Genomic DNA, 26082 nt, shown 5'->3' with positions numbered 1-26082 from the left:
AGGCTGACAGCCCGGCCCCGGGCGCTGTGTCCGCCTCCTCCTGCTTCCTCCTCCTCCTCCGGGACTACGGCTCCCAGCAGCGCCCGGGCTGAAAGTGAAAATAAGCGCCAGGTTACGCTCCTGTTTGCGCCCTCCGCCTCTCTCCCTCCCGGCGGGCCGCACGTGTCCTTCCTTTCCCTTTTGTTTTCCGCCCGCAGGCCGGCCGTGCGCCCGGGACGCGCCCGCTCCCCGCGCACCGGGACCCGCCGGAGCTGCCCCCGGCCCTCCGCAGCGGCCGGGCAGCCGCGGGTCCGGGCCGCGCAGGAAACTTCGCCGCTTCTCTCCGCGCTCCCCACATGCGAGTGGACAAGGCGAAGCCGGCTGCCGCTCTTCCTGCCGCTCCCGTTCCTGCTCCTGCGGCTGCCGGCGGGCCAGCGCTGCCCCCCGCTCCGGCTGTTGCACCTGTGCCCGGCCCCGGAGCTGCGCCGAGGCTTCTCCTCGCCATGTGGGACTAGGAGGGTGCGGCGGTCTCCTCGGTGAGCATGGATGCGGCGGGCAGGGCCGGCGGAGGGGAGCAGAGCCACCCCGGCAGCGACGCTCCCGGGGACACGTCCATGGACCGCTACCTGCGATCTCAGGGCTTGTACAGGAAGAAAGTGGCCAAGGATGGCTCCTGCCTTTTCAGGGCTGTGGCCGAGCAGGTAACTGGTTACATAAACAAAGCTCCTTCTCACGAAAGCATGGGAAGCGGATCTCATTAGTGGGTGGTAATTAGTGTTAAAACGCAGACAGGTATAGGTTAGGGTTGTGCAGTCATGTGCCAGTGAGAAACGTGACTTTATAAAAATAATTTCCACCTTGCGAGGTGAGAGAAGTTACGGGTGTTCAGCTGCCTCCTGCCACCAAGAAATCCTTATCTGTTTTGACCTTCCACCGCCTCCTCAGAGCTTTTTTCAGTGTAAGATCTCAACATCGAAATACAACTGCTGGGTATGAGATTGTCTAGGAAAAGGAATTTAGAGCTGAAAAGACACGTTCTTAGTTTTGTTAATTAGTTGACTGTAAAATTAGAGAAAGTGAGTAATTTATTTTCTGTTCTTCCTGTTGAATTCCCCTCCCCCATTTCAGTGTTAATGTTAAAGGAAAAAAAGCGACAGCGTCATCTTGTCTTAAGTACAAGCAAACAGCAGTGGGAGCTCTGGTGCTTCTGATTGTGGGAACCCAGATTCCTGTGCTAATTATACACAGATCACTTAAAAAAAAAAAATTCCTTTCCCCACTGAATTGATAAGTTCAGGCAAGCAAACACTATTCATTGGAAGTGGGTGGGGGTTTTTGTCTCAAGAGAATATATATATATAAAATATATATTGCTATTCTGACTTTTTAATTAATACTTAGAAAGTTTCTCTCACACTTCTGTGTTCATAAAACTTATTTCAGCTATTATGTTTTTAACATCCCAATCTTATTATGGAATCATTTAGGTTGGAAATGACCTCTAAGAAAGTAAGGTCTTTAATTCAGAGTTATTAAGTGTTTATCTGCAAATTTGGTCTCATTTGTGTTCTCTTCATTCATAAAAACTGAATTTGGAAGTGATTTATTTTAAGGGTGGTTTGTAAGGACTGCAAGAGACACTGCAGCTTAAATTGTCTGGGACTTCTCTAGGTTGTACTGAGATAACTTGTAACATGTGATGAAAATTATAGTTTTCCAGTAGAGATTTGAATGGGAGGTAGATAGGTGTCATATTCAGGGAACTGAATTCCTGGCTTCCAAAAAAGTGTTTGGCCAACACGCCTCTTGAGGAGAAGGTAAACATGCACTGTGAGACTTGGTTGGATTTTGTTTGAATGAATGCATGTTGGTAGGCTTCCTCATCCATTCCTGCTGTAACTTCCTTCAATTAACTGAAGTCCTTTACAAAGGAGGCAGTTAAAGATTAACAATAAATGATATTCATTTGCTTTGTAAATCCTCATAAAATTGAAGGTTTGAATTTAGCAAACCTGTGAATTCTGCAGTTACTTAATTTTTTATTAAGTAATTGAGGTTTGACTTGCCTGAAGATGTTGCTGCTGAATGAGTATGCATATTAAATATTCTTAAAAATAAAGCTAGAGTATTTCCAAGCCTGTATTTAGACAGCAGTCATTAATTATTTGTGGCCTGTCATCAAAACTCCTGAGATCCAATGTCACCTTGTTCTCTTTCTCCCTTTGTAGGTGTTGCACTCTCAGTCTCGACACATTGATGTTAGGATGGCTTGTGTAGACTATCTTCGGAAAAATAGGGAGAAATTTGAAGCAGTAAGTATTTTTGTTTTCTTTGTCAGCATTTAAGAAAAGTTACTTTATTCCTTCCACTTTGGTATATTCTGCACTTCCCTGTGTTTGTGGCAGTATTCATTGTAGCTAAATACCAGTTGGTGCTATTTAAGTTAATTAGCAGATATGTGGTAGTAACTCATTTTCCAAAGCCTGGAGAGGCTTGTCTACTTCATGGACTGGAGTGATGTGGGAGAAGTTTTGAATGCTTATGAAGAAAGAAAAGCAAACTTAATCTTCAATAGTCTATACTGAAGCTACTATAATCAGGATTTTAGTTCAGTGTAATGCCTGCTTTTAGTAAAGTAATAAAATGTTCTTGCTGTGCTAATTAATTGCTTTTCCAGTATATAAGGGATTTAACTGAGATTAGTGAAATTTTTTTCAGGGTCTGCAGTTTATTATGCATTGGCACTGTAGGTTTTTTTTTCCCTGAACATCTGTAACTAATCTTTTCATCAACCATGGATGCAAAATATTTTGATATTCATTATAGTTGGTCAATGCTGTTGGTGTTTACATTACAGATTACTTTTTTTTCCTTCCTTTTAAAAGCACATTGATCAATAATGGTGCTTCTGTTTGTATGGGTTCTAGTGTATATACTGTTACCTGATTTCCAGGACAGAAATAGTTGAGACAGGGGAGTCTCAAGGGAGAGTGAGTATGGGAGGATTTGTTACTAGAAGATTATTACACTTTTTTTCTGTTCTAAATTTACCCAGACCCAAAATACAAAGACTGTTTTATGTATGCGCTGGCATAGGGAAGAGAAGGAAGGTAGGAATAAAGGTGTGTCTTTGTGCTGTAATTTCTGACATAGTACCCCCTCAGCTCTAATATGAGTGATCACATAAATGTGGAAGTTATCAGGAATTAGTGATATAAAATACAGCAGATCTCTCTGGGACGGTGCTGCTCTGACTTGACTCCTTCTGGTTGTTTCTAACTCTTGGATGTCTCTCTTCTTACTTCATTTTCTCACTGCTGACTTTTTAATCCCTTTCTAGAATTACCCTGCTCATTCCAATATCTGCTTCTCTACTTCTGTTCTCTTGTTCCATTGTGTAGTGTTGTGAAATTCCATGCCCTTTTTGACTCTTAAGTGTGTGTTTTTCCCATATTGTTATTTCTCATCACTGCTTTGTTAGCCCTAGCTGGTTTTAGTATGGTTTTGATTTCTCTCATCCAAACTCCTGGTCTCAGTGTTCTTTGTTCCCCCTCAGACGTTATCCCAAAGTATGACATGTCCTCTGTCAATCTTTGCTTTCCTTCTGAAAAGTCTCCTTTTTAAAAGTTTCTTGTGAGAGTAGGTGTTTCATATTTGTTCTCATTTCCCAGTGTTCTTCCTCCCACAGAAACCTCACTTCAGCTCTGCTGATCTCCTTTGCTGCCTCTGTCTCTCACTCTGCTTTGTGTTTTCTGTCTGGAATACACCACTGTTATCTCTCTTTAAAAAACCCAAACAGCATAAACAACAAATGCCTCTTCCCCTAATCTCCTGGTTCAGCTGTTCACTTTTTGCCTCCTCAGTTGTTATGCTCTATTGACATGGTGGTGCTTCCTGAAGTTCCTCTTCTTTCTGTTGTTATAATTTCAGCTTAAATTTTTGTCTTTCTTTCCACTGATACTGTTATAACCAAGATTTCAGGAGTGCAGCCACCATCTTTATTTCCATCCTCAGCCTTTCTTGCAGTGTTACCTTGAATTGCTGCTGTGTTACATACATTCTCTAACTCTTCAGTTTCCTATGAGAACTTCCTGGTGTCCTTCCTTTCTTCCTCTGTGCATTATCTTCATGTCATTTAATTTTGGCACAAAAAGTAACTGCTGTCTGTGATCATGTTTGGCTGATCTACCTTTTTTAGCTTCACACCCAATTGCTTCTATCTGAATTAAAAATGTGGGCCAGGCTAGGTAGTTGTTCTCACTTCCAAATGGCTGAAGCAGAACTTTTAATCTCGTTACTCCACTCGGTTCTCCTTATTATCTTGTTTCTTAATCACTGTGGGTAAAGAGACCATCCAGCTTGTAGCTCAAATTCATAAAGGGATTTCTTTCTTGATTTTCACCTCTGTGGATCTTTATTTCAGGTAAATCAAGCAGATAGTGACTAAAGAGCAATTTTTAAAAGCAGCCTTTCTGTGACCTGTGTGGCTGAAACACTTTGAAGTTAAGATGTCTCAACTGCTGCAGCATCTTTCTCTGCTCTTGGCAAATGTGAATTTGGCCTCCTCATGCGTGTTAGGGAGTGCAGTTGAAGGATCACTTTCTTGGGCTGGCATTTGAAGTGTCACCTGATTGTTTGCATCCTTTGCTGAAAGTAAAAGCAGTTTGAGGTGATACAAAACAGAGGAAAAAGTGCTGAATGGGTTGCCTGTACTAGATCTTACCACTGCTTCCATACTACAGAAATGGGACTCCTGTTTCTGATTGTCCATTGTTGTTTATTTAACAAATGTTTGAATCCAAGTACACAATTCTCTCTTCAGTGATGCTTTGCATGCCTTAGATGAATTGCCCATAAACATCTACATCACATCATCTTTGCTTTCTTCCAGATTCCCCATTTGTCTGCTGAGTTTCTTTTTGGGGGGTTTTGTTTGGTTTATTTTACTTGTGTGATGATTTTGAAAGCTGTCTATGTGATTATTTTCTGCAAGGCAAACCTGTGTGTTTGGCTGTTCATTCCTTCATCTCGACACCCCTTTATATTTAGGTTGTAAGCTTTGTGAGGGCAGGGGAAACTTCCATTTCCAGCTAGTGGTACGTTCCCATTGGTACAGTGGATCACAGGTTGGGGATTCCATATGCTGCACTATTCAAAATTACTAATTACTGCTGTTTTTTTTTTTTTTTTTAATACAGTTCATAGAGGGGCCATTTGAAGATTATTTAAAAAGTTTGGAAAATCCACAGGTATGTTAGACCTGATTTATAATAGAAAGCTTTTGTTGAAGTTGATGGCTAATTGGAATTTTCTTTTCCTCTGAAGTGTTTTTGAATGAGCTTAGGTCTTTGAATTACATGAATTTTATGTACATACTCTCTACTGTAAAATTATTTGGTGATTGTGTTTTTATGTCCTGTTGAACTCCAGAGTCAGTGTTCATATATTTCTTTTCAACAATGCTTTATTGCACCTCTTGATATGCTTATGGGGAAGTATAATTGTATATTTGTTTGAACTTAGTTTTCTTTTGTTTTCAATACAGGAATGGGTTGGACAAGTAGAAATAAGTGCCCTTTCTCTTATGTACAAGTAAGAAAACCCTTCAATATGTTTTACTGAGATAATTCCTGTTGTTTTGTTAGTAAATCGGTTCAAACAGCAAAGATAATTATGTTGTACCATAACATAGTCCTCTAAAATTATAAATATATTTGAAAATTGCATCTGTCAAGGGATTACATAAAATATAAAAGTGAGTTTGCAATAATGCCATGTATCTCAGTTGCACAGGCACTTGTGGGTAATCTCATACAGTTTGTGTTTTGTTAATTTTAGTATCCTAGTTTTTCTGTTAAAATTACTTTTCTTCCTGTTACTCACCAAGGCTTTAGTACTGACCCTATTGCTCATATGAGAGCTGTACCCATTTCCTAGATACTAAATCTTTATTCACAAAGTAGTGAGAAACAATGCACTGAATATTTATAACTGCTTTCTAATTATTGTGCAAGGGAGTGAGTAATCCACAGCATCTTCACTGTCTGCTGTTTATAAACTTATTAAAGATTCAGAATTTCGAAATGTTTACTGTAAATTGATGGCTTTGTCTATTGATGAGACAGCTGATAAGAGGAAATAATCAAACTAGTTAAATATTACCTTTGGCACTTTGAGTGCTGTGTGTGGGAAATTGTATGGAATTCTATCTCTGCATTTTCTGAGGTGAATGGCCAGCTCAGAGCTGCGTGTCCTGCGTGGATGGGGGAGGACTGAGCTGAAAGTCAGAGCAAAACTTGGCTCAAGAGGCTTAGTGAAAAGGTCTGGTGGTTACACTGAGCCAGGTTGTAGAGGAATATAACTCAATTTTAGTCACCAGAATTGGATGCCTAATCACATCAGAAACTGGATGGTTGTGATCTGTTGTATTTCTGGCCATGAGAAATGTATTCTCATAAACAGGAGTAGTTTATTTTGCAGTTGTGCTACACTGGTATCCAGGGCCACAGCTGATAAATTAATAGAGAAAAATCCTGGTTAATAACAGTGGGTTTTTGAAATATCCATTGAAAGCATCAGGAAGGTTTTGTGGCACAGGTGCAACTCTTACTTAGTATTTCACTGCAGAGGTGACACACAAGAGTAGTTATTGCTGTGCTTGTTTTGGGAAGACAGGCTTCTATTGAAAAGGCAATTTAGAGTGTTAGGGAAAGCAGGAATAGTGGTGGCGTTAAGGGGAAAGAGTTGCTCCCTCTCCTGCTTGCTGGCACACTTAAGGGAAGTAAGAATTTCCTGTTCTGTTCCTGTAAGTGACTTCCAGACCTTTCAGGCATAGGATAGAAATTCAGTACAAATAGGTCTGATTACCCTTTCACTGCTCAGACCTCTCTCAAATATAGGTTAGTTATCTGGTAGAATTTTCTTTGCTCCCTGAAGTGTATGAGTCTTATTTGCCTTTCAGAATTGCTTCTGAGTGGTTGTAAAAAGTTGTTGTTTTTTTTTAATCCTGAAACTGTGAATATACTAAATTGTTTTGTAAGACTGATAACATTTTTGCCTATGTGACAAAGAAGTTGAAGGAGGTGACAGGTTGTTAAGCAAAGAACTGTAAGAGAACGTTATGGATGAAAGGGAGAGAGAGAAAATATTTAAGCTTAAAATCATGATAGAGATTGATTATAGTAGAGAAACCTGTGTTTTCAGAAGTGTTTCCTGTGGTTATGTATCTGCCTTGAATTTGACTTCAATGCTCAAATTGTTATTGATACTACTTTTAAAATAAATTCTTAACTGCTGCTTTTTTTTCTTCCAGGAAAGATTTCATAATATACCAGGAGCCAAATGCTTCTCCTTCACATGTAACTGAAAATGGCTTTTCTGATAAGGTAAAAAAAGAAAAATCATGGCTATTGTGACAGGCTGAAGTAAGACTACTTTATAAACAGAAGTATTTGCATGTGACTTTTATCATTCAACGCAATTAAAAGTTCTGAGAATTCAGTTTTAGCAGTTTATTTTGTGCATGGTTAAGGCAGTTGTGCTGTTAATACATGTAACACTTCTTTTTAAATAAACAGGATATATTTAGGGCGTGACATATCTTCCTACTAATATAAAATTCTGAAAACACTAATTTTCAGTCACTAATCTTTGCCTTAATTTTTTTTTTGGCTTTTGTTCAAGTTCTGTTTGGTTTAAAGTACATCCACCAAATATTTTGATCGTTTTATTGATACATGGAGATCCTGAAAGACCGCAAAGCACATGGGTGTCATAAATTGAATTTAAAGGTAGTGCTTATGAAAAAGTGAGATGCAAAGCCTAAAATATCCATGTGATTTTTTTAATAGGTGTTGCTGTGCTTCTCAAGTGGAAACCACTATGATATTGTGTATCCCATAGAGTATGCAGAGAAGGCTGCTCTGTGTCAGTGTAAGTATTAAGCTGTTAGAAACATATTTTTACCAAAAATCTTAAAGATCTCATTGTTAGGTTTCAGGAAAAGGCTCTGTATGGGAGTTTATTATAGTTATTTTCAGTAGCTTGGTTTTCAGTTGGAGTTGTCAGTGACTGTATGATTGCTGTCTGAAATAGTGGAATAAAAACTGATTTAGCTAGTACTTGATTTTGCTCTTCTGCTTTCTCCTCCTCTTCCCCAGCTCTGCTGTATGAGTTGCTCTATGAGAAAGTGTTTGATATGGATGTAAAGAAAATCATGGCAGAACGTGGTGCTGTTGGTGTGACGGAAGAAAGTAATGGGAGCAGTGAAGTGTCTGCTTCTGATTCGGAAGATGACAACTACAGGTGAATTAAATTGAAAAGTTGCCTGTGAGCACATGTTAAATGAATTTTCTGAATTTCTGGTGGATAGTGGAATCCAATAGTCAGGGTTGAAAACGTTTAAAAATTACTAAGGAAAGAAGCACAAAGAGGTAGGGTTAGAAGTGTGAAACAATGCTATGTGTAATCGTTGCTTACCTAAGGACAGGCTTCTGGCCTTCCTCTGTTCTTCCTGCAATCTAGCTTTGAGTCTCTTTACATAATGGATTATTGCCATTGCAACATGTGCCTCTTCCTGTTTAGAGTAGCAGAATTGTCTGGGAGAATTGTCAGTGTGCCAGTCTCCGTGAGAATGACTTGGCTTACTCTGCAGCTGAGTAGAGTTACAGGGATCTGATCCAACTTGTGTGGCTTCCACCTCTGGGGGCTGGAATACCTGCTTGAGGTGAAGCTGATGGAGACATATAGATACAGCTTGCTCCATTTTGATCTGGATCATAAGGAAGTGGGGTTTATATTCTTTTTGCTGGATGCTGTAGCAAGCTTTGAGATTTTGACCTAACTCCTTTTGCACAGTCAGTCATTCACAGTGCCATTTTTGCACTTACATATTGGCAGTTTTTCTTCTGTTTAATAAGGTTCTTGACTCTGGCTTGTATGAAATTCCACTGAAACTGTGGAGATGATGCTGCATCAGTGGATCATGTCCCCACCTCCCACTGATTGTTACAGTCCTTCCCTAGGGCTCTGCTGTGTGGCATGTGACAGAAGTTCTTTGAGCTGTTGGGAGCTGGTTTCTCCCACAGGTTGAAAACAACAGAAAGGAAGATAATGGAAATCATCACAGGGAAAAGAAAAGCTCTGGGAAAGGGATTAGCTTATTTTTGTGTTTGGAAAAAAAAAATACTAGGGAATGTTGCCAATTAAAATACCAAGTATTTCTGCCTGAGGAAACAATTATTATAGCTAAATGTCAGCTAATGGAAATCTTTATTCCTTTCTGTTCTTGGAGCTTTCCTGGGATTCAAATGCAGTAGCTGTACCCTGTATCTTTGGGATTCCTAAGAAAATATCCTGCTAACCTCCTTAGCACCTTTGGAAATCAGGTCATATGCTCACTGGAGACTGTGAAACTCAATGTTTTTTATTTAAACCATATGTCCTATAATGCAGGGGCTGGCGTGTGTGTATATGACTCTTTACCCAGTTAACACAAATTACAGACACTTAGCTGAGTTTACAAAGTCCTAAATCTTTTGCTTGTTGAAAACAAGCTTGTTTTGCTGAAGTTGTCTTCAGCATATTTCATAAGCTAGTTTTCCAGAAGATTCTTTTCATTTTATAATCATAAATGTTTTGATCATGTTGTTAATAAGTGCAATAGTTTTAGGAGAAGTTAATGCTGACAGTTGCCTACAACTGTTGTAGGAAAAATACTTGGAACTTTCTCTGTGGAAAGTTTTTTTCTGGTGATGTCAGGTGTAGAAAATAAGAGTAAATTAGAATGCCTGATGGAAGTTAACTAACAGAGTAGGTTTTGAGGTTTTTTTAATGTCTACTTTTGCAAGGTTTTCCTCATGTAGTTGCAAAAATTTTAAGAGGACTTTTGTTTCCCTGGTCTTCCACCCCTTGCTTTTTTTTTTTTTTTTTTTTTTTTCCTAAATTACAGAAAAGCACACATAAGATAGACTTCCTAAAACTTGTACTTAAACCCAAAATCTTATTTCTTTATCAAAGAAAGTTAAAAGTACAGTTTTTATTTTAGACAGCTTTTTCACTTCAAGTGATGAAGATATTCTGTGATATGGTTATTGTCAGGAGAATATATAGAGAATGGTAGAATCACTGTTTTAATCCCCTTTAGATGTGTCTTACCTGATTTCAAGCCTCAGTAATGCTGTAATTCATTATGAAAACATAACTTGCTTCTGTCCTATTACAGAAGTAAAGCTACAACAGTTAGTGATATGAATGGAATGAAGTCTCTTTCTGGCAACAAGGTATTTATCCGTTGAGATTTATTTTATTTCTAATAACTTGTACTGAGCTATATTTTTAGTATTTAATGTTCATGAGAGACTCTTGAGTTACTAGCTTTCCTAACATGTAATATTCTAAACACGTTTCTTTGAAAGTAACGTATATTTTTGATGCACTCAGAGGTGGGTGGGTAAGTGTCCTTTTTAGTGCTGCTTAGTTCTTAGATTTGTTCTGGCACAGTTAAAAGAACACCATTTAATTATTTTTTTCAAAGCTCTTTATGCTCTATGTATTTTCAGCATTTCTGTGTTGCAGTGCAAGGCTTGAGCACTGTGATTGAAATATGCAAAGCTGGACATGTGTGTGCAGTTGACTATTTAGCACTTTGTTCTGTTCCACGCAGCACCTTGAGAGCAATGGGAATCCCACCTCATTGGCGTTGCCTAAAAAGGTTCTGAAATCACTTGATCCCTTGGTTTACAGAAACATTGAATACGATGTTTGGCTCCGATCCAAATGGGGTGAGTAACAGAAGATTTTTGCAGAGTTGCAGCTTTTGCAAGCTGTGTGAAGTGAAGCCCTCCTGAAGAACTGATGCAAGAGGCAGTTTGGTATATTTAAATTGACAGCATATTACTGCTTCTGTATTTACAGATCAGCAAAAACAAGATTTTTCTATTGCTGCTGGCATGCAATACTCCATTGGAGATAAATGTAAAGTAAGTAATATTGAATTGTAGTTTATAGACACATTAACATTTTGCTCAAGATGTCCATTTTCCCTCTTTGTTAACTATTTTGATATTGCTACTTTATAAATACTCTTGGGTTGTATCTTCAGCTGAGGATATACCTGTTCTTTAATTGTTGGCAGTGTTCATGACTTACAGCATAAAATACAACCGATAGGTGCAATTTTGCACCATTAAAAAACCACAAGGTTAACTCTAAGAGTATTTGTAATAAGAGGACTGGGAGCTTCAACATTAAGCATGGAACTGTATATCCATGTGTTTATATTTGACACTGGAGATAGTGATTAATCTTTGTACATTGGCTTTGATAAAAATCTCAGTACTTCCAAGTAATAAAGTACAGCTTGCTTTAGTTACTGAAGATCCCTGCAGCTGGGCTTGCTTTAGTTACTGCAATTGGGCTGTTCTTCCTCTCAGGGTGTTGGTTACACTATTGGTCTTCAAATTCTATAAAGAGATTTGTATTAAGTGTTGCTGCTTAAGAAGAGCCAAAGTTTGCCATTAAATTCTCAATTTGTAGATTACTCTCCTTAAGTGTGTTAGTTAAACTGGTGGTACTCTGCTAAATGTGTTTCTTTATAGGATATTAGACCATCTATTAAAGTTATTAATGACAAAATATTCAGTTGGGGTAATCATGTAGCACAGAGGCTCTTTCAGTTTGTACTTCTTTATTTGTGTAATGGAATCAACCATAGTGACTAAACTGCAGGGAATACACATCTCCAAACCTAAAAAAAAAACCCCAGCCACAAAATACTCCACAAAGACACAAGTCCTCAACCCCCTGGGCCTCAAACAAAACCAGCCTAATGCCAAATGGATTATTTATTGTTTGATAGTACAGCCTTAAAATGTACATTTAAGACCCTAAGGTTGTCTTGTTTAGTATTTATTTACAGATTTGGGAGGAGACACTCTGGTAATTAATATAGTCTCTCTGCCAAATTTTCTTGTATGTGGCAAGACAGTAAACATACAGGATAAAAACACATGAGGAAAACATGAAGTGAATAGTGAAAGTTAGAGTTGACAAAATTAATAGAACTGTAAAGTCAAATACTGTAGTGAAACATGAAGAAATTTATTTTGTATTCAGCAGAAGAATTTTAAGAACACAAAATGTCAGTCAGACAACTAACACTATGATCATGTTTAAAGAACTTTTTTTGATCTTAAACCTTCTGAAGAATAACTCGTGAAGTAATTGGTTTTCATTATGTTCCTCATTAGACTACGTTTCACTGAAGTGAAGTGGATTTTAATAGGTAAAAGCTTTGAGTTTTATTCTGAGAGAGAGTTTTCAGTAAAACTGAAAAGCCTGGCTGCACTGATTGCTCTTAACTTTCTCATGTGGTTTTGAAAAGCATATTTCATTAAGTAGGGTTCCTCAGCAAGTTGTTTGTTTGTGGTCTATTTGTTTAGAGTTGCGTGTGTGTGTTTGTTTTAATAGTATTTTTATTTCTTTTTGAAGAAGCAATAGGGATTGAAGATTGGCTTTTGATGCATTTACTGAATTGTGATGTGTATTTCTCAGGACTTCTATTGCCCAAAGTTTTGTTTCTCATTGTTGATATTTTAAAGAATTAGCTCCTCTCACAGTCATCTTTGGAGCTAATCCACTTTTTTTTTCTTGGTCTTTACAGGTGCGCTTAGACCATAATGGGAAATTTTATAATGCCCATATTCAAGAAGTTTGTTCAGAGAATGGGCCAGTTGTTGTTTTTGTAGAAGAGCTTGGAGCAAAGTGAGTGCTTAATCTCTTTTGGAAAGGAGCACCAAACTGAACAAAGCATTACTTTGGTTCAGAGTTAACTTCAGCCCCTGAAATGCATATGTTTCTTTACTTCGAGCACTACTACCACAAATTTGTTAAGAAAGCAGCATACTATTAAAACAAGGAAAAATTGATTATCATTCCATACTTCTTTCTGTAATGCCAAGTAGTCTGGGTATTACTTGCAGAGTAGAACAGTAGTTCCATCAATAGTATTTTAATTTTTGTACACAAGAGTAATTCCTAAACAGTTTGATGCCAGGCTAATAAGGTATTGCTTGTTATTAATAATTAGATGCTAGATTTGTGACAAGCTTTTTGTATTGAAAGGTCTGTTAAAGCACTGAGCTCCTCTGGTGGTTGAGTAGCTCTGCCTGATTTCATACAGAATGCCAAGTTGCTGTTTAGATCAGCATCACGTTTGCCCTACCTGGGACAAAAAAGTGTTTGAAGTTGTTGTTGTGGTTTGTGAATTTGATGGTTTTGGTTGTGTGGGGTGGGGTTTTTTGTTTGTTGGTGTGTTTTGGTGGGGAGTAGGCAGGGAGAGAGTAGATTGAGACTGCTCTGCTGTAAATCCTGTGACTTCTGGGTCAAAAAAACCCACACTGATTGCAGTTTGGGAGGAGGAAACACCTTCAGTCAAGGTAAATGAGAAAGATGCCCATTTATCTTATTTGATCACCATTAAACAGAATTATGAGATCTGAGGAGTATCTTGCAGTTTGAATCCTTTTTAAATTGGAATTTAACCTGTTTGAATAATGTAAATATATAACGAATATATTATACTAGTTATGTATTTACATTTTTCTATTAATATAGAATAATTATTATAATTATTATAGTTATACATTATAATATTACTATAGAATAAATATATAAATAAACAATTTTTCAAATAACATTAACATTTGCCTGGATCATCCTCTAGCATCCTCAATTAAAAAGGCAGTAATTGTTCTGGGATATATACCATCAATGTAACATCTTTCAATCTTGGTACTTATTACAGCTTTGGTAATAAATTTATCTAAGTATTGCTTTATCTGAGTATATTGCTTTTTGGGATCATTCTCTTTTTCTGTCAGCCCTGAAGGCATTCAAAAATGCCCCAATAAGCACTTCAAAAATGGCTGATCATTCTTTACTGGATAAGTTTATGCCAGTTTGCTAGTTTTATGTAAAAAGGAATAAAAAAGGGTTTGCTGTTCTGCACATTGCTTGAGTGTAATAATAAAGGCAAAGGACTTTGAAAATAACGTTCTCAAAAATGGAAAGATCTGTCAATATTAGTGAACATGTGGTATTAATTTACACAAACTCCAGTCTGGTCTTTTAAGATATTATTCCCTCCATAATTCCTTGTTTTGTAGGCATGCCGTCTCACTGAAGAGCCTTAAACCTCTTCCACAGACCTCTCCTATGGAGGGCTGGAACACTGTGCCAGGGAAGAAGATAAAAAAGTTTTACCCAACATGGGGGCAGAATGCTCAGCCTGGTAGGACTGTACCTGTCTTTGTATGGCAGAATCTTCTTTGTCAGATGTTTTGTCCCAAAGAGCTTTAAAAAATTATTAAAACAAAAGTCTTACCTGTTTCCACGTTGTTATCACAGATGCAGAGTGCAGAGGGCCAAAGAATCAGAGCAAGTCAATCAAACCCCAGTCAGCACTACCTCCTCGACTTCAGCATACTGTGGGAACCAGGCAGCACCAGTTCTTGGGTTCTGGGTCCCAACCTCATCAGACCTCAAATGAGCAAAAAACTCCGGGCAGGAATCCTTCCCAGTCTGCAAGGTAAATCTGCAAACAGCATCTTCCCTGCCTTGAATACTTAACTGAGTTTCTGGAAGCCCAGGTACCTGCTTCAGATGCTTCCAGCATACCCTTTTGAAATACAGTGCCATTGAATTCTTAGGAAGTGTCCCAAGTCCTTAAGAATACACACAAGCACGGGAAAAAGAATTTTCTTTTTTCTTGCATGGCAGAAACTGCCTACAAAGCCACATTTTTCCTTGGAAAGTGGATGTTAGTGTGGATTATGTTGTAGTTGTTTTTGGTTGGGGTTGAAATAACGTTGTAAGTGCTTTTTGGGCATGGCTAAGATCTTCTTTCAGCTTCTGCTGAACCTGTCATAGGGGACTGCTTTGTGTTCTGACTTAGCACTTGTAAGGAGTATTAGAAGACTCTTTTGCCTGCATTTGTTGGTAGTGACTTTTTGATTCCTTGGGCTGCTGCAGCAGAATTTCTATTTCCATACTTGCATCTTCTTCCTTTCTCCTAACCCATGAGTTTGTCTTGGGTTTGATCCAGAATTTCTTAGTCCGAGTGATCCTGCTTCCTTTTCCCCTGCACAGGAAAGTGGAGCGCGAGCGCAGCGAGGAGCTGAGCCATGGCAGCAGGGACTGTAACTACTTTGGGCTGTCTCCAGAGGAGCGCAGGGAGAAGCAGGCCATAGAGGAGTCTCGTTCCCTTTATGAGATCCAGCAGCGGGATGAACAAGCTTTTCCTGCTCTTTGCAATGTATGCTGCATTCCTTGTAATTAACAGTGCACTTTCCATACTTGTCTGTGAGCCCTTCATCAGCCATTGGTTTGCTGTCCTTGAATCACACTGCAATTCAAAAATTAAGGATATTCATTTTGCTCTTGCTTTGTAATTAGAAGTATCTACAATGCTTTATATGTTAAAGATAAGAAAATAAACACAGTAGTTTATCCTGGGAATAATTGAACATCCACCACACAGTGCTTTAGGTGTGTAAATATGGGAGACACGTGAGCATCTGTATTTGTAGGATTTTGGAGAGATCATTCTGTTGATGCAATTTTAATAAAAGTGGTTGGGAATCTCAGTACATCCAGGGAAGCGAGCAGATCCTGTGGGTAAAGAGCGACTCTCCACATAGGTTTGTTCTAGAGATGTGTGGGGCTTTTTGGGTTTAAATCCTAGGGCAAACAGAAAGAACAAGGCTGGGAAGAATGACTAGGTGAAAGACTGAAGCCTAAGGGACAGAGGTTGCTCTCTCCTGAGTAGTAACAGTTTGCTGTGTTTGCTCACCTGCAGGAGGAGGATGTGATTTATTGTCTGAGTGAAACAGATTTTGTCACATCAGCTAGTGACATGAATGCTCTTAAAGGGTACTTGGCGAAATGTGGCAATGAATGAGAAAGAGTGGATGAATGCAGGATACTGAGCCAGACTCCCCCCCCTTTCCCCTTTCTGCCTATCACAGACATAAATATTATTTGTAATGAAGGCATTATAGTATCATAGCAGATGATGGTAAGTGTCATTGGACTGATTACATAAAGTGATATTTCTGCTTTTGTCAACTTCTTCAGAACCAATTAGTCTGTCAGGCTGCTACACAGACTGTGGATAATGTAAACCAGAAAAAGTTCTCGAATAGTGAAAGAAGAAACAGCAAGTGGACAGCAGAGGTGGAAGAGCAGAAGGAGAAAGGTAAAACTAAATGGGTTTAGATAATGGCTGTTTGTTTTTGTTTTTTGTTTTTTTTTTATTTGCTTCATTTTGTTACCAGTCTCAGAATTTATTCAAGACGGGGCATCTGTTTAGGCAATGAGGGGGAAGATATCCTAAGTAGCAGTGCCAAATTAAACTGGGATGGGTGTGATTTTTGAAGAAAGTACATTTCCCTGCTTTGTTAATGTGGCTGAGAAAGTAGACTATTGGCTGGAATTCTTGTAGTAAATGGGAAGAGGAAAAGGAAAAACTAAAAGACTTATCAGAGCTACCCTAAATTAGATCCTTTTGAAATTCTATAATGTGTGGCAGAAAGTGCCAGTGGGAGGAGCCTTATGCCCTTTATGCCATTTATGAAGCAGGTAAAAGTATTCACTGTGGCATGGTTAAGAATTAGCATTATATAAGAATATTTTATATATTTATATATATATAAGAATTAGTAGAGGAAGGGGAGAAGAAGGGTACAGAAGGATTGGAAAAACAAACCTGTTTACAGTAGAAAGCTCTGTCACATGGCCCAAATTTTGTTAGGGTTTTCTCTCTCCCCCCAGTTGGTTACAACACTTCAGCTTCTCCTCATGGACTGAAAGCTTCTCCTCCTCTGTGAGGAAGTGGAAAGTGGCAGTAATAGAAGAAAGCTGTAGGTGCCAGGAGGAGGTAGTTAGTAAATCTCTTAATTGCAAAGGAATTTTTTAAGGAACGTTCACATTTTTTAAGGAATGTTCACATAGAGAAAGCTGGAGAGGAAGTAAAGACTTCACTGTCATGATGAATTTGACTGAAGTGCATGGCATGTCCAGCTTTCTCTGCTTTTTGTGACACTCTGGATTGCATTGCCTCTTGTGAAACTAGAGTAACAATCCTATGGGAATCAAGTATACTTCCTTCTGAGTGTTTAGGGATTCCTATTGCTGCTTGGGGATTTGGCAGTAATTCTCAAAATCAATACTGTTTCCATTTATACTGCTGTCTAGTTGACAGAGTATATAACAAGCTTTTAAAGAATCTATATCTACTATTGATAATCTGGGAATGAATTTGATTGAAAAGCAGTGGTAGCCAGGTCTGAACATAAGCCAGAATGTGAAGAGCTTATTCAGATCTTATTATGTCCCGACTGTTTTTTAACACTGCTTCCCCACTGAAGTGTTTGCTGGTGCTTCAGGAATGAAACTTGGTGCAGCAGTCTGAAAACTTTTTTAGATCTTTTAATCCACTGCAACATTCTAAACTGTTTTTACTCAGTCAAAAGTAGACAAGACTTTGAGCTTCTTTTATCTTAACACTTGAATATGAAAATGCCAATCACAGCACATTCCCTCTAAGCAAAGTACAAACTTCTGTTTCATTAGGAGCAATATATTAAAGGATAGCTGCGTTTCGTTCCTGCTTTTCCCAAGCATCACTGAAATGGTTTCCAAACGTCAGTAAAGAACTGTAGAGCTTGGAGAACCCAGGTTGAAGTAGCTGCTCTGTTACTGCCCGACCAACTGTTTGTTTTAGGATGCTTTGATCTTTGGTAAAAATAGAAATTTAAGTTTTCTGAAATAATATATACTTAAGGTATAGGTTTGGTTTTGAAAGTTTAATTTTGGAAAGACAAACTAACTGGCTTAAGTTGTGATAGCCATAAGTGGTGTAATGGTTCATTTACTAGGTTATGTCTTGGTGTTGCAGAGTCAAATTCCAGACAGATCCACTTAAGTCAGAAGCTTGAGCCAAATTCATCTGAGGTAATCTTAAAGAAAAGACCAAATTTTTTTTTAATGTTATTGCTTCTCTGATACATTATTAGCAGAGCAATAGCTGCCTTTAGAGCTGTGATTGCTGCTGCTGCTTTACAGCTTTTAGTGAAATTCTCCTAAGGCTGGAGACTTTGTATTTCTGTCGGCTTTCCTCAGCCCTGTAAACTATACTTAGTCTTTCTCTGCAATCAGAGTCCTCAAACCTGGGCTATTGAGAGCACTTACAAATCTGGATTTGTAATTGCTTAGTGCAGTCTGTACTTTCAGTATAATGGGACCACAGAAGATTTGATGTTTGCTAATAGCTATTGTGCTAACAGACCATGAGTTCTGAAGTTCAGTGAAGATTTATGGCCTCTTGTTGGCTTTTAACCTTTGCTGTCCTTTCAATGAGCAAAATGTCACGCTAGTATAATATGTGATGGGTGCTTAGCCCACTTTGTATGGAGTGTGGTTTACTGTTTGTGAATAACTCTTTGTAAAGTTAATCTTATTATTAGACTAGCTGTGTATGTTGTTTCTAACTTTGCTTTAGAAGAATAGTCAAGATGAGAGTTATCCAAAAGCTTCATCTCCTTTGGAACAAGTAAAAACAGATTCTCCGATTGTTGCTGAGCAAGTAAGAAATGTTTGTTTGATTTCAAAGTTTTCCAGTCAGGAGACTTCAGACAAAGGGGAGCTTCATCACAGCCACGTATGTATTACAATACTGGCTTTTAATTACACAGTAATTTCTATGGTGATAATGCTAAAATTTCATATTTACAGTTAGGAATATGTTATGTCCAGCATAAAGGACAGCCCTTGATAGAAAAGTAAAAGTATATCTATTCTTTTCTGAGAGAGGGGTTATTTCATATCTTTCTGTCAAGGTAACTGCTTTTTCCTTTAAATTCTATAGCTTTTCCTTTTCTGGTTTCTCTGAGGTTATTGGTAATTGCTTGTGAGGGTGGCTTTTCTTTTGGGTGGGAAATACTTAAATGTAAAACTTGAGGAGGTGGTTCCAGCACTAGTGGCTCTGTGGTACAGGCATGGCTGGGCAGAGCTCAGAGCAGAATTTTTCACACAGTGATGCAGCTCAGGTCTCTTTGGGTGTGTTCCTAGTTACTACTTCCCTGTGGGGATGGTGGTAGTCCAGATAAGGCTGAGTCATCAGCGTCACCAGCCATGATGGGATTCAGATTTGTTTGTTTTTACAGAACCTGACTGAGTGCTTGCCGAGCGTAACTCCGACACCCTCTCCAGTCTTCTCTGAGGTGCATTTACCTCCAGCAGTGCCTTCTGTACCAGCCATTGTGCCAGCTTGGCCAAGTGAGCCAGCAACATATGGACCAGCAGGTTTGCAGAGATACTAACATAAATCACAAATTACTAACCCCGGAAAATACTTCAACTCTTGTCGCTAAGTTGTCCCCCAGGAGACACTGTCTCGTATAATTTCACATTCTAAAGGCAGGAATTCCATGCATAGGAATGTAGTTTCTCACTGCTGAAAGCTAGTGAGAGTTCTAATAGATCTTTGATTGCCTGTATGTACAGTTTGCTTGATTCCCATCCTGAAGTTTTAAGAGGGTTGTGTACTTAATTGGCTGTTTTCCCTCTTGAGTGGATAGCATTGAGTTTTGAGGATCTGCTTAAGGTAGACTATATTGTCAACACATTGACACCTGGTGTTTGTGCTCTCTGTCCCGTGTAATAATAGGCTCCTTGGTTGTCCTGAGGACTCAGCTTGGGGTTTGTATGTGTGAAACCAATGAGATCCATTTGGATCTGAGCTGCAAAGCCAATGTAATGGGTTTTGGTGTGCTGTGCATTTCTTGTGGTTTGTGAAGTTAGCTTAGAATCAATAGTGCTCATTAGATCAGGTGCTGAATTTTCTCTCACACTACTGTTTCTGTACAAGAACCAGCTTTCAGATCAGCCTGCTTTGTTCACATGTGACAGTTACAATTTTGTTTCACTTGACTGTGTCTGTGACAGAAGATGTGCAGCCCAGTTGATCTAAGCTCAGATTCAGAGTTGATTCTAAATGACTAGTCAGAATGAGAACTTCAGGAATTCACATGAAAGTTTCATTTCCCCCCATTTTTTCCTCGTTCCTATTTCCTTCTGGCATTCATAATTTTAAAAAGAAACAAGGGATCAGTCTAGCTATTTCTGGAAAGCTTAGCTTCCTTGTTTCATTCTTTCTGAAAACTATTCTCTGCAATTTGAATCTGCTGCATCAAATCTTTCTGATGTCTTTGTGATTATTTATGTATATACAGATAGGCATTGATACCTGTTCCATATATATATATATACATATTTATATATATATGTATCTATGTTGGGTTTTTTCCCTCTAGGTATTCCAACCCAAATACCTGCTTCTTCACTGATGCCAGGACCAGCAACAGGACCTGACTCTATTGTATCACAGGCTCAGGTAACATCTGCTTCAGGTGCTGGAGTTCCTGTGTGGCTACAAGCAGTTAACCAGCCTTTAATGCCTTTGCCTCAGACTCTGAATCCCTACCAGGATCCGCTATACCCTGGATTCCCTTTTAATGAAAAGGGAGAAAGAGCCGTTGCACCTCCTTACTCCCTGTGTAGTACTGGGGAAGACTTACCTAAAGGTGAGAAGTCTGAATTTGACACCCTTTTTTCTGATAGGTCTTCTTTTCTTAAAATGTAGAAAAACACAACTTTTTTTGGTTTAAGATGTGGGAGGGAATATTGATTAGAGTTGTAACTCTTTAGTTTGCATTGCCAACATTGTGACTGTTTCAGGTGGTCACACCTGGAAATCTGATAGGATCATTCTGTAGTTCTCGGCTTGCCCCATCATAACTTGAGGTTTTGTGCATATTAAGAATTATCTTTGGAGAACTGCTTCTGTCAGAGTAATAGGTTTGCTTATGTCACTTAAAAGCTTGGAAGCTGTTGAGTATTTCCTTACTGATCTGGGAAAATACAGCTTTTGGCATACTATGAATGCAAGGTATGTCCATAAAGAACATCTCATGGCTGACTGCACAGTGGTGTTTGTTTAGTGAACTGTTTCTTTAAAAACTAGAAGTTCACGGACTGTTAAAACTGAAATTGAAACTGCTGTTGTGTTCTAGATATCTTATTGTGGCAAAAAACCCCAACCAATCAATTGAAGACATGCAAGTAGCAACTTAATACCGGTGCTCTCTACTGAAGTGGAATTTCATGCAGTTTTTGTATTAGATGAAATATTTTAGGTCCTTATAAATATTTTTGTTCTTTTTTTTTAGATAAGAATATTCTTAGATTTTTCTTCAATCTTGGTGTGAAGGTAACTCTTCAAGCTTCCTTATGTTTTCATTTTTGTTACAAAAATCACTTGTAAATAATTGTTGGTACTTGGAGTGCAGAAGTTTTGTTGCTGCAGGTGTATGTTTCAAGTCCATCTTTGACATTGAAATACTTAGTTTTGTGTTCTGTTACTGGGATTCCAGCAGTTGTCCACAGTGCACTCACTTCAAGTCAGCAGGAATCAAATTCATGTCAGTAGCATAGTGAGACCTTTTGGTTTCCACCTGTGGCTGTACAGCCAGCAAACTGTGCTTTACAAAGTCACAGATAAATTGTGAATGTGAAGATAGTTCTTTTGGATGACATGCATAGGGAATGAGAGAACTGCCCTCAGACTTCAAACCTGGCTGTGTACTGGCAAAGCCACTGCAGTACAGATCCCAAAATCTTTCCCTGGGGACACTCCCTTAAGTACCCTGCATGTCTGTTCTTTATGCTCATGTTAATGATAATAGTATTCTATTACTTCAGTAATTATAGTAGTGTTTATGTGCACATGTGGTGCAAATCTGTGTGTGTGGTTGGGGGAAGAGGTTTAGCCAAATCCCAGCATCTTCCATTTCTTGGCGAGGCAAAGTTGTTTGCTTTCTTTCTCTCTTCTGCACAAAATATGTTCCTTTTTTGCCTCCTTACTTCTTCTGTCAGGCAGATGACTTGGAGCAAGGTGCTGAGAGCTCTTGGACTTATTTAATGGGACTTTGGCCATTATTATTGGCAACAATATTCTTTTGTGTCTGGGCATGGAAAGAGGGGAATATTCAGCAGTTTCAAATGCAAATTGGATACCTCTGCCTAATATAAGTCTCTGTGCATAATAGGAAATCTGTAAGTCATTAATTAGCAAGTGTCACCACATTGCATTTAAACAGTGTGAGTTTCCTTAGCAGTAAGGAGAGTCCCAGCTGCTGTGGATTATTTAGGATCTAGTCTGTCATTTGGTGCTTCAGCACCATCTGCTGGTCCCAGCCCACATTCTAGTGGCGGTGCTGCTGCACTGGTGTCACAGGGTACAGCAGGCCCAGGAAATAGCCTCTGCATTGTCTGTCTGCTGCTCTGCTCCAGACCTGCCCTGCCCACACCCTTCCACTGCACACTGAGAGGGAAGGGGCTCCAGCAGAGGAGTTCTGCATAGGCTTTTCAGGATGGTTTGCTCCAGGAACTGTTCTACAGAGTCCAGTTCATTAACATGGAAGTAGAGAAAAGGAGAGGGATCACCACCTGAGGTGGACAACTTTAGTGTTGTGGCCTTTGCAAAGGGAGGTCTAGTAGAAAAAATTGCCAATTGGTAAGTGTGATTCTGGAAAACGAGTTTGAGATGTTTCAAACACATAGGTAGAACATGACTTACTAAGTCAAACTTTATGTCTTTAACCATCTAGAAATCGTTACTAAGTTTTCTTAGTAATCATAACTGCTGCCCGTTGCAACTGCATTTGGAAAGGAAGCAAAAAATAAGAACAGCATCCTAAAGTCATAGGATTTAGAATTGAGGGCAGTCACTGTAAAGAAAATTCACTTTTATCTCCTATAATTAAGTCTTTTGAAATGGTAAATGACTGGTGTGCTTTTATGTCTCTCTGAACATTCCAAAGACCAAATAACTGATACAAATTTTTTTTTTCCTGCTGTCTTGCAGGCATACAGTTGTCCCATGTGGGCACCCCATTCTTACCTGTACCCCCTGCACCAGGCCTATTTAGCTGCTTGTAGAATGTACCCAAACGTGTCCCTTCCTGTGTATCCGCACAACCCCTGGTTCCAGGAGGCTGCTCCTGCTCAGAACGAAAATGAAACTGCACGACCAAACAGGCACTTTGCTGTCCAGACCGAGGCCAGGTCCAATGGTCAGATTCCACAGGTTGACAGATCTCCATCACTGCCTCTGATCATACCTTCAGCTCAGGTGACAGAAAGTCAAGGACAGGTCTGTGTCGAACCGGAGAATCCAGCGCAAGCTCTTCATGCGAACTACGAGGAGTCCCTGAGAGGGAAAAATATGTTCCCGCAGCCACCCTTTGGACACAATCACTTTCTAGGTGCTGTTCCAATAGCACCTCCTTTCTTTCCTCACTTCTGGTATGGGTACCCAGTTCAGGGTTTCATTGAGAATTCAGTAGCGAGACCTAATCTTGTCTTGTCTCCTGAGGACAAAGAGGCAGCAGCTGGCACCTCGGCCAGCATGTATGTGGGCAAAGAATGCAGCCCTCCAGTTCCTGGAGTGAACTGTGCAGAGCAGCTCCAGAAGACCAACAGTGGCAGCGGCCCCAATACTGTCCCATTCCCAGTGGCTGCTGCAGGGACCCCGAAAGACACTTCAGCCAGGGCCCCTCAGCTGGAGCAAACCTGTCCTTCGGCCACTCCTAAGCAGAAAGCAGCCGGGCAGCAGCATCGCTCTCCACAGACACAGGGCCCAGAGAGGCCGACGGCAGGGCCTGGCACGCAGCCACTGCTGGCAGAACCTCCCAAAAATGAACTGAAACCCAGCACTCCCGGCCGGAAGGAGAGGCCTGCTAAAGGGAGAGAGTCCAAGGGCGCTGGGAATGTGCAGATGGAAAGCAGGGCCCAGAGAACGAGGGAGGAGAGCTCTGAAGATGACACTGAGGTTTCTGACATGCTGAGGAGTGGCAGATCCAAGCAGTTCTACAACCAGACTTACGGAGGAGGCAGAAGGCCCAGACCTGACAGGGGTTATTCCAGCAGGGGAGGATACCAGTTCCAAAGAAATGAGGAGGCCTGGAAAGGACCACCCAGCAGAAACAGAGATGACGGCTACCAGTATCAGAGAAACTTTAGAGGGCAGCCATATAGGAACGACAGGAGAAGGGCAACACTGGGAGATAATCAGAGGGGGCAGCAAGCATAAAATGAGTGGATAATTGGAAAATTTAAGTAAAAAGTAATTTGAAGTAGCAGTTTAAAATCCTAATTTCCTTTTAGTGAACTTCAATGATATGTTTAATTTTGGGCTAATTTTTGGCAAAAAAAGACTAGGAGGATGTCAAGTCGTACCATAGGGTTTTTGGGGGGATTCTAGAGTTTGGCTTAGCAGTTTTTCTTCAATGTCAAATTAGAAAAAAAGAAAAATAGATTTAGTGTTTGATATTTTTTTTTCCCCACAAAGGTTTGCGTTTGTGATAGAAGATGGGTATGTGCGTTTACTAGAGTGACAAATGACAGCATTTGATGTGATCTAGATTCTAAAATTGACGGTAACATTGCACCAAATATAAATGTATATTTTATCATACAATGCCTTAGTTCTGAACTGAGCTAAAGGAATTCTCAGCCTACTGCACTGTTGTCTCTGATATGCTTCCAACCCAAAGGCCTTTCATCTCAAAAAGAAAAAAATAATCTGTCAAACTTGAATGTTTCTTTTGTGTGTTACACGTATGGCAGCCAGCTAACCCTGTGTCTTAGGTATGTTGTATATAGTTCTTTTCATAATCATAGGGTATATTTTTGAATTTTAAAAAACATTTATTTGTTGAAATCAAAATCAAGACAAGCAGTCAAGAATACCTGTGTATGAACTGATAAGAACGGCTGTTTCCACCATCAATTCTTCTTAATGCTGGTGTGACTAGAATGGTGCCTATGCCAACTGAATAATTACAAAGACAATAAAAATGTAGATGCTATGCATTTCCAAAATAATTCTGCATCTGTTATAATAGCAGAAGTTTTTTTAATGCCACTTTAACACTAATGCACTGACAAATCCTAGATATTTTGTGAGGAGATGCATAAAGTACATGTTACATTTTTTTAAGTTTGTACGATTGAGCTACTGTTCAGTATTCTTTTGTTGTTGCACTGTTGATGTTTTGCATGTACAACTCCTTGCTGGAACTACTTTTAAAAGCAAGAATGGAGAGTCTCAGTGTGCTCTGCTCTTCCCTACAATTCAGAAGAAAGTGGCTTCTGCCTTATATTTTTACACTGTGTCAGAGTTCTGATGCTGTTTCTTCTGAGCCCAGTTACGATCTCCGCAGTGTTCCTGTTGCCTTTGCAGTCTGGATGTTCAGCTGTCCAGGCTCGGAGAGTGCAGTGTGCACAGTATTCACTCAGCTCTGTTGCTCTGTAAAATTGAACTGTTGTGTATATTTTTATATCTCTGTATACAGTAGTATAGGTGACGGTACCCGTTCATTGTGTCTGAGATTGTACACCCTTGGTGCAGAAACCAGAGTGATAGTTACATGATAAAGAGTTTGTTTTCAGATGCATGCTATGTATAAAACCCTAATTAAAATAAATGTTTTGTCTTTTCACTTGCTTTCTAAATTTTATGTATATATTTAAACCTGTTGAAATGGCATTAAATGAAATGTTCTTACAGAGCCAGTTGTAGTAAACAGCATATGGCAGGCAGCAAACAAAAAGAAGCCATAAACTGCACTTGGAGTTTTTGTTCATTGGAGTCATGCTGGAGGCTTTTTGGTTTTTATTTTTTAAGTTAAATACTTTTTCATTCAGGATTTCAAAAGAGGCGAGCATCACCTTTTCAGGTTGAGAAAACGAAACAAGCACTAGGATTTAACTGTTTTTACCTTTGTGATTCTTTGTTCATTTCAACTCCTTTCAAAATAATGAAGAGGGTTGCTTGTTGAGTTTACTGGTGAATTTTAAATTCTAGCTGTGCCCCAAATTTGTGCAGCAATCACTGAACTAATCACTGTCCTAGAGCAGGTAGTTCATCACAAGCTTTGTTCCAGGAATGAAGCCAATGACACTTCCTACATGGAAGTGTCA

General features: G+C 39.3%; 1 protein-coding gene across 7 annotated transcripts; it reads left to right on the top strand.

Annotated features, from left to right (window-relative positions):
- Positions 1-390: 390 nt before the first annotated feature.
- OTUD4 (OTU deubiquitinase 4) lies at positions 391-25601 on the top strand. 7 transcript variants are annotated; one of them, XM_021549277.3, is made up of 22 exons: positions 399-680; positions 2208-2291; positions 5178-5228; positions 5525-5571; positions 7292-7364; positions 7830-7911; positions 8139-8283; positions 10202-10259; positions 10643-10760; positions 10894-10958; positions 12641-12741; positions 14145-14269; positions 14386-14566; positions 15127-15292; positions 16114-16234; positions 17936-17991; positions 18539-18697; positions 19203-19341; positions 20352-20431; positions 20525-20621; positions 21267-21307; positions 22964-25601. In XM_021549277.3, the coding sequence occupies exons 1-22, from the start codon at positions 522-524 to the stop codon at positions 24188-24190; spliced, it is 3375 nt and encodes a 1124-aa protein (XP_021404952.2). In that variant the 5' UTR covers positions 399-521; the 3' UTR covers positions 24191-25601. The 7 variants fall into 7 exon arrangements, with proteins under 7 accessions (XP_021404955.1, XP_021404952.2, XP_021404953.2 ...); XM_021549275.3 differs by having other exon boundaries at positions 400-680; positions 20507-20621; XM_021549278.3 differs by having other exon boundaries at positions 18650-18697; positions 20352-20621.
- The last annotated feature ends 481 nt before the right edge of the window (positions 25602-26082 follow it).

Source organism: Lonchura striata, chromosome 4 (assembly GCF_046129695.1).
Source record: "Lonchura striata isolate bLonStr1 chromosome 4, bLonStr1.mat, whole genome shotgun sequence".
NCBI lineage: Eukaryota > Metazoa > Chordata > Aves > Passeriformes > Estrildidae > Lonchura > Lonchura striata.
Note: the sequence above shows the minus strand (reverse complement) of the source record. Positions and strands in the feature narration are given on the sequence as shown.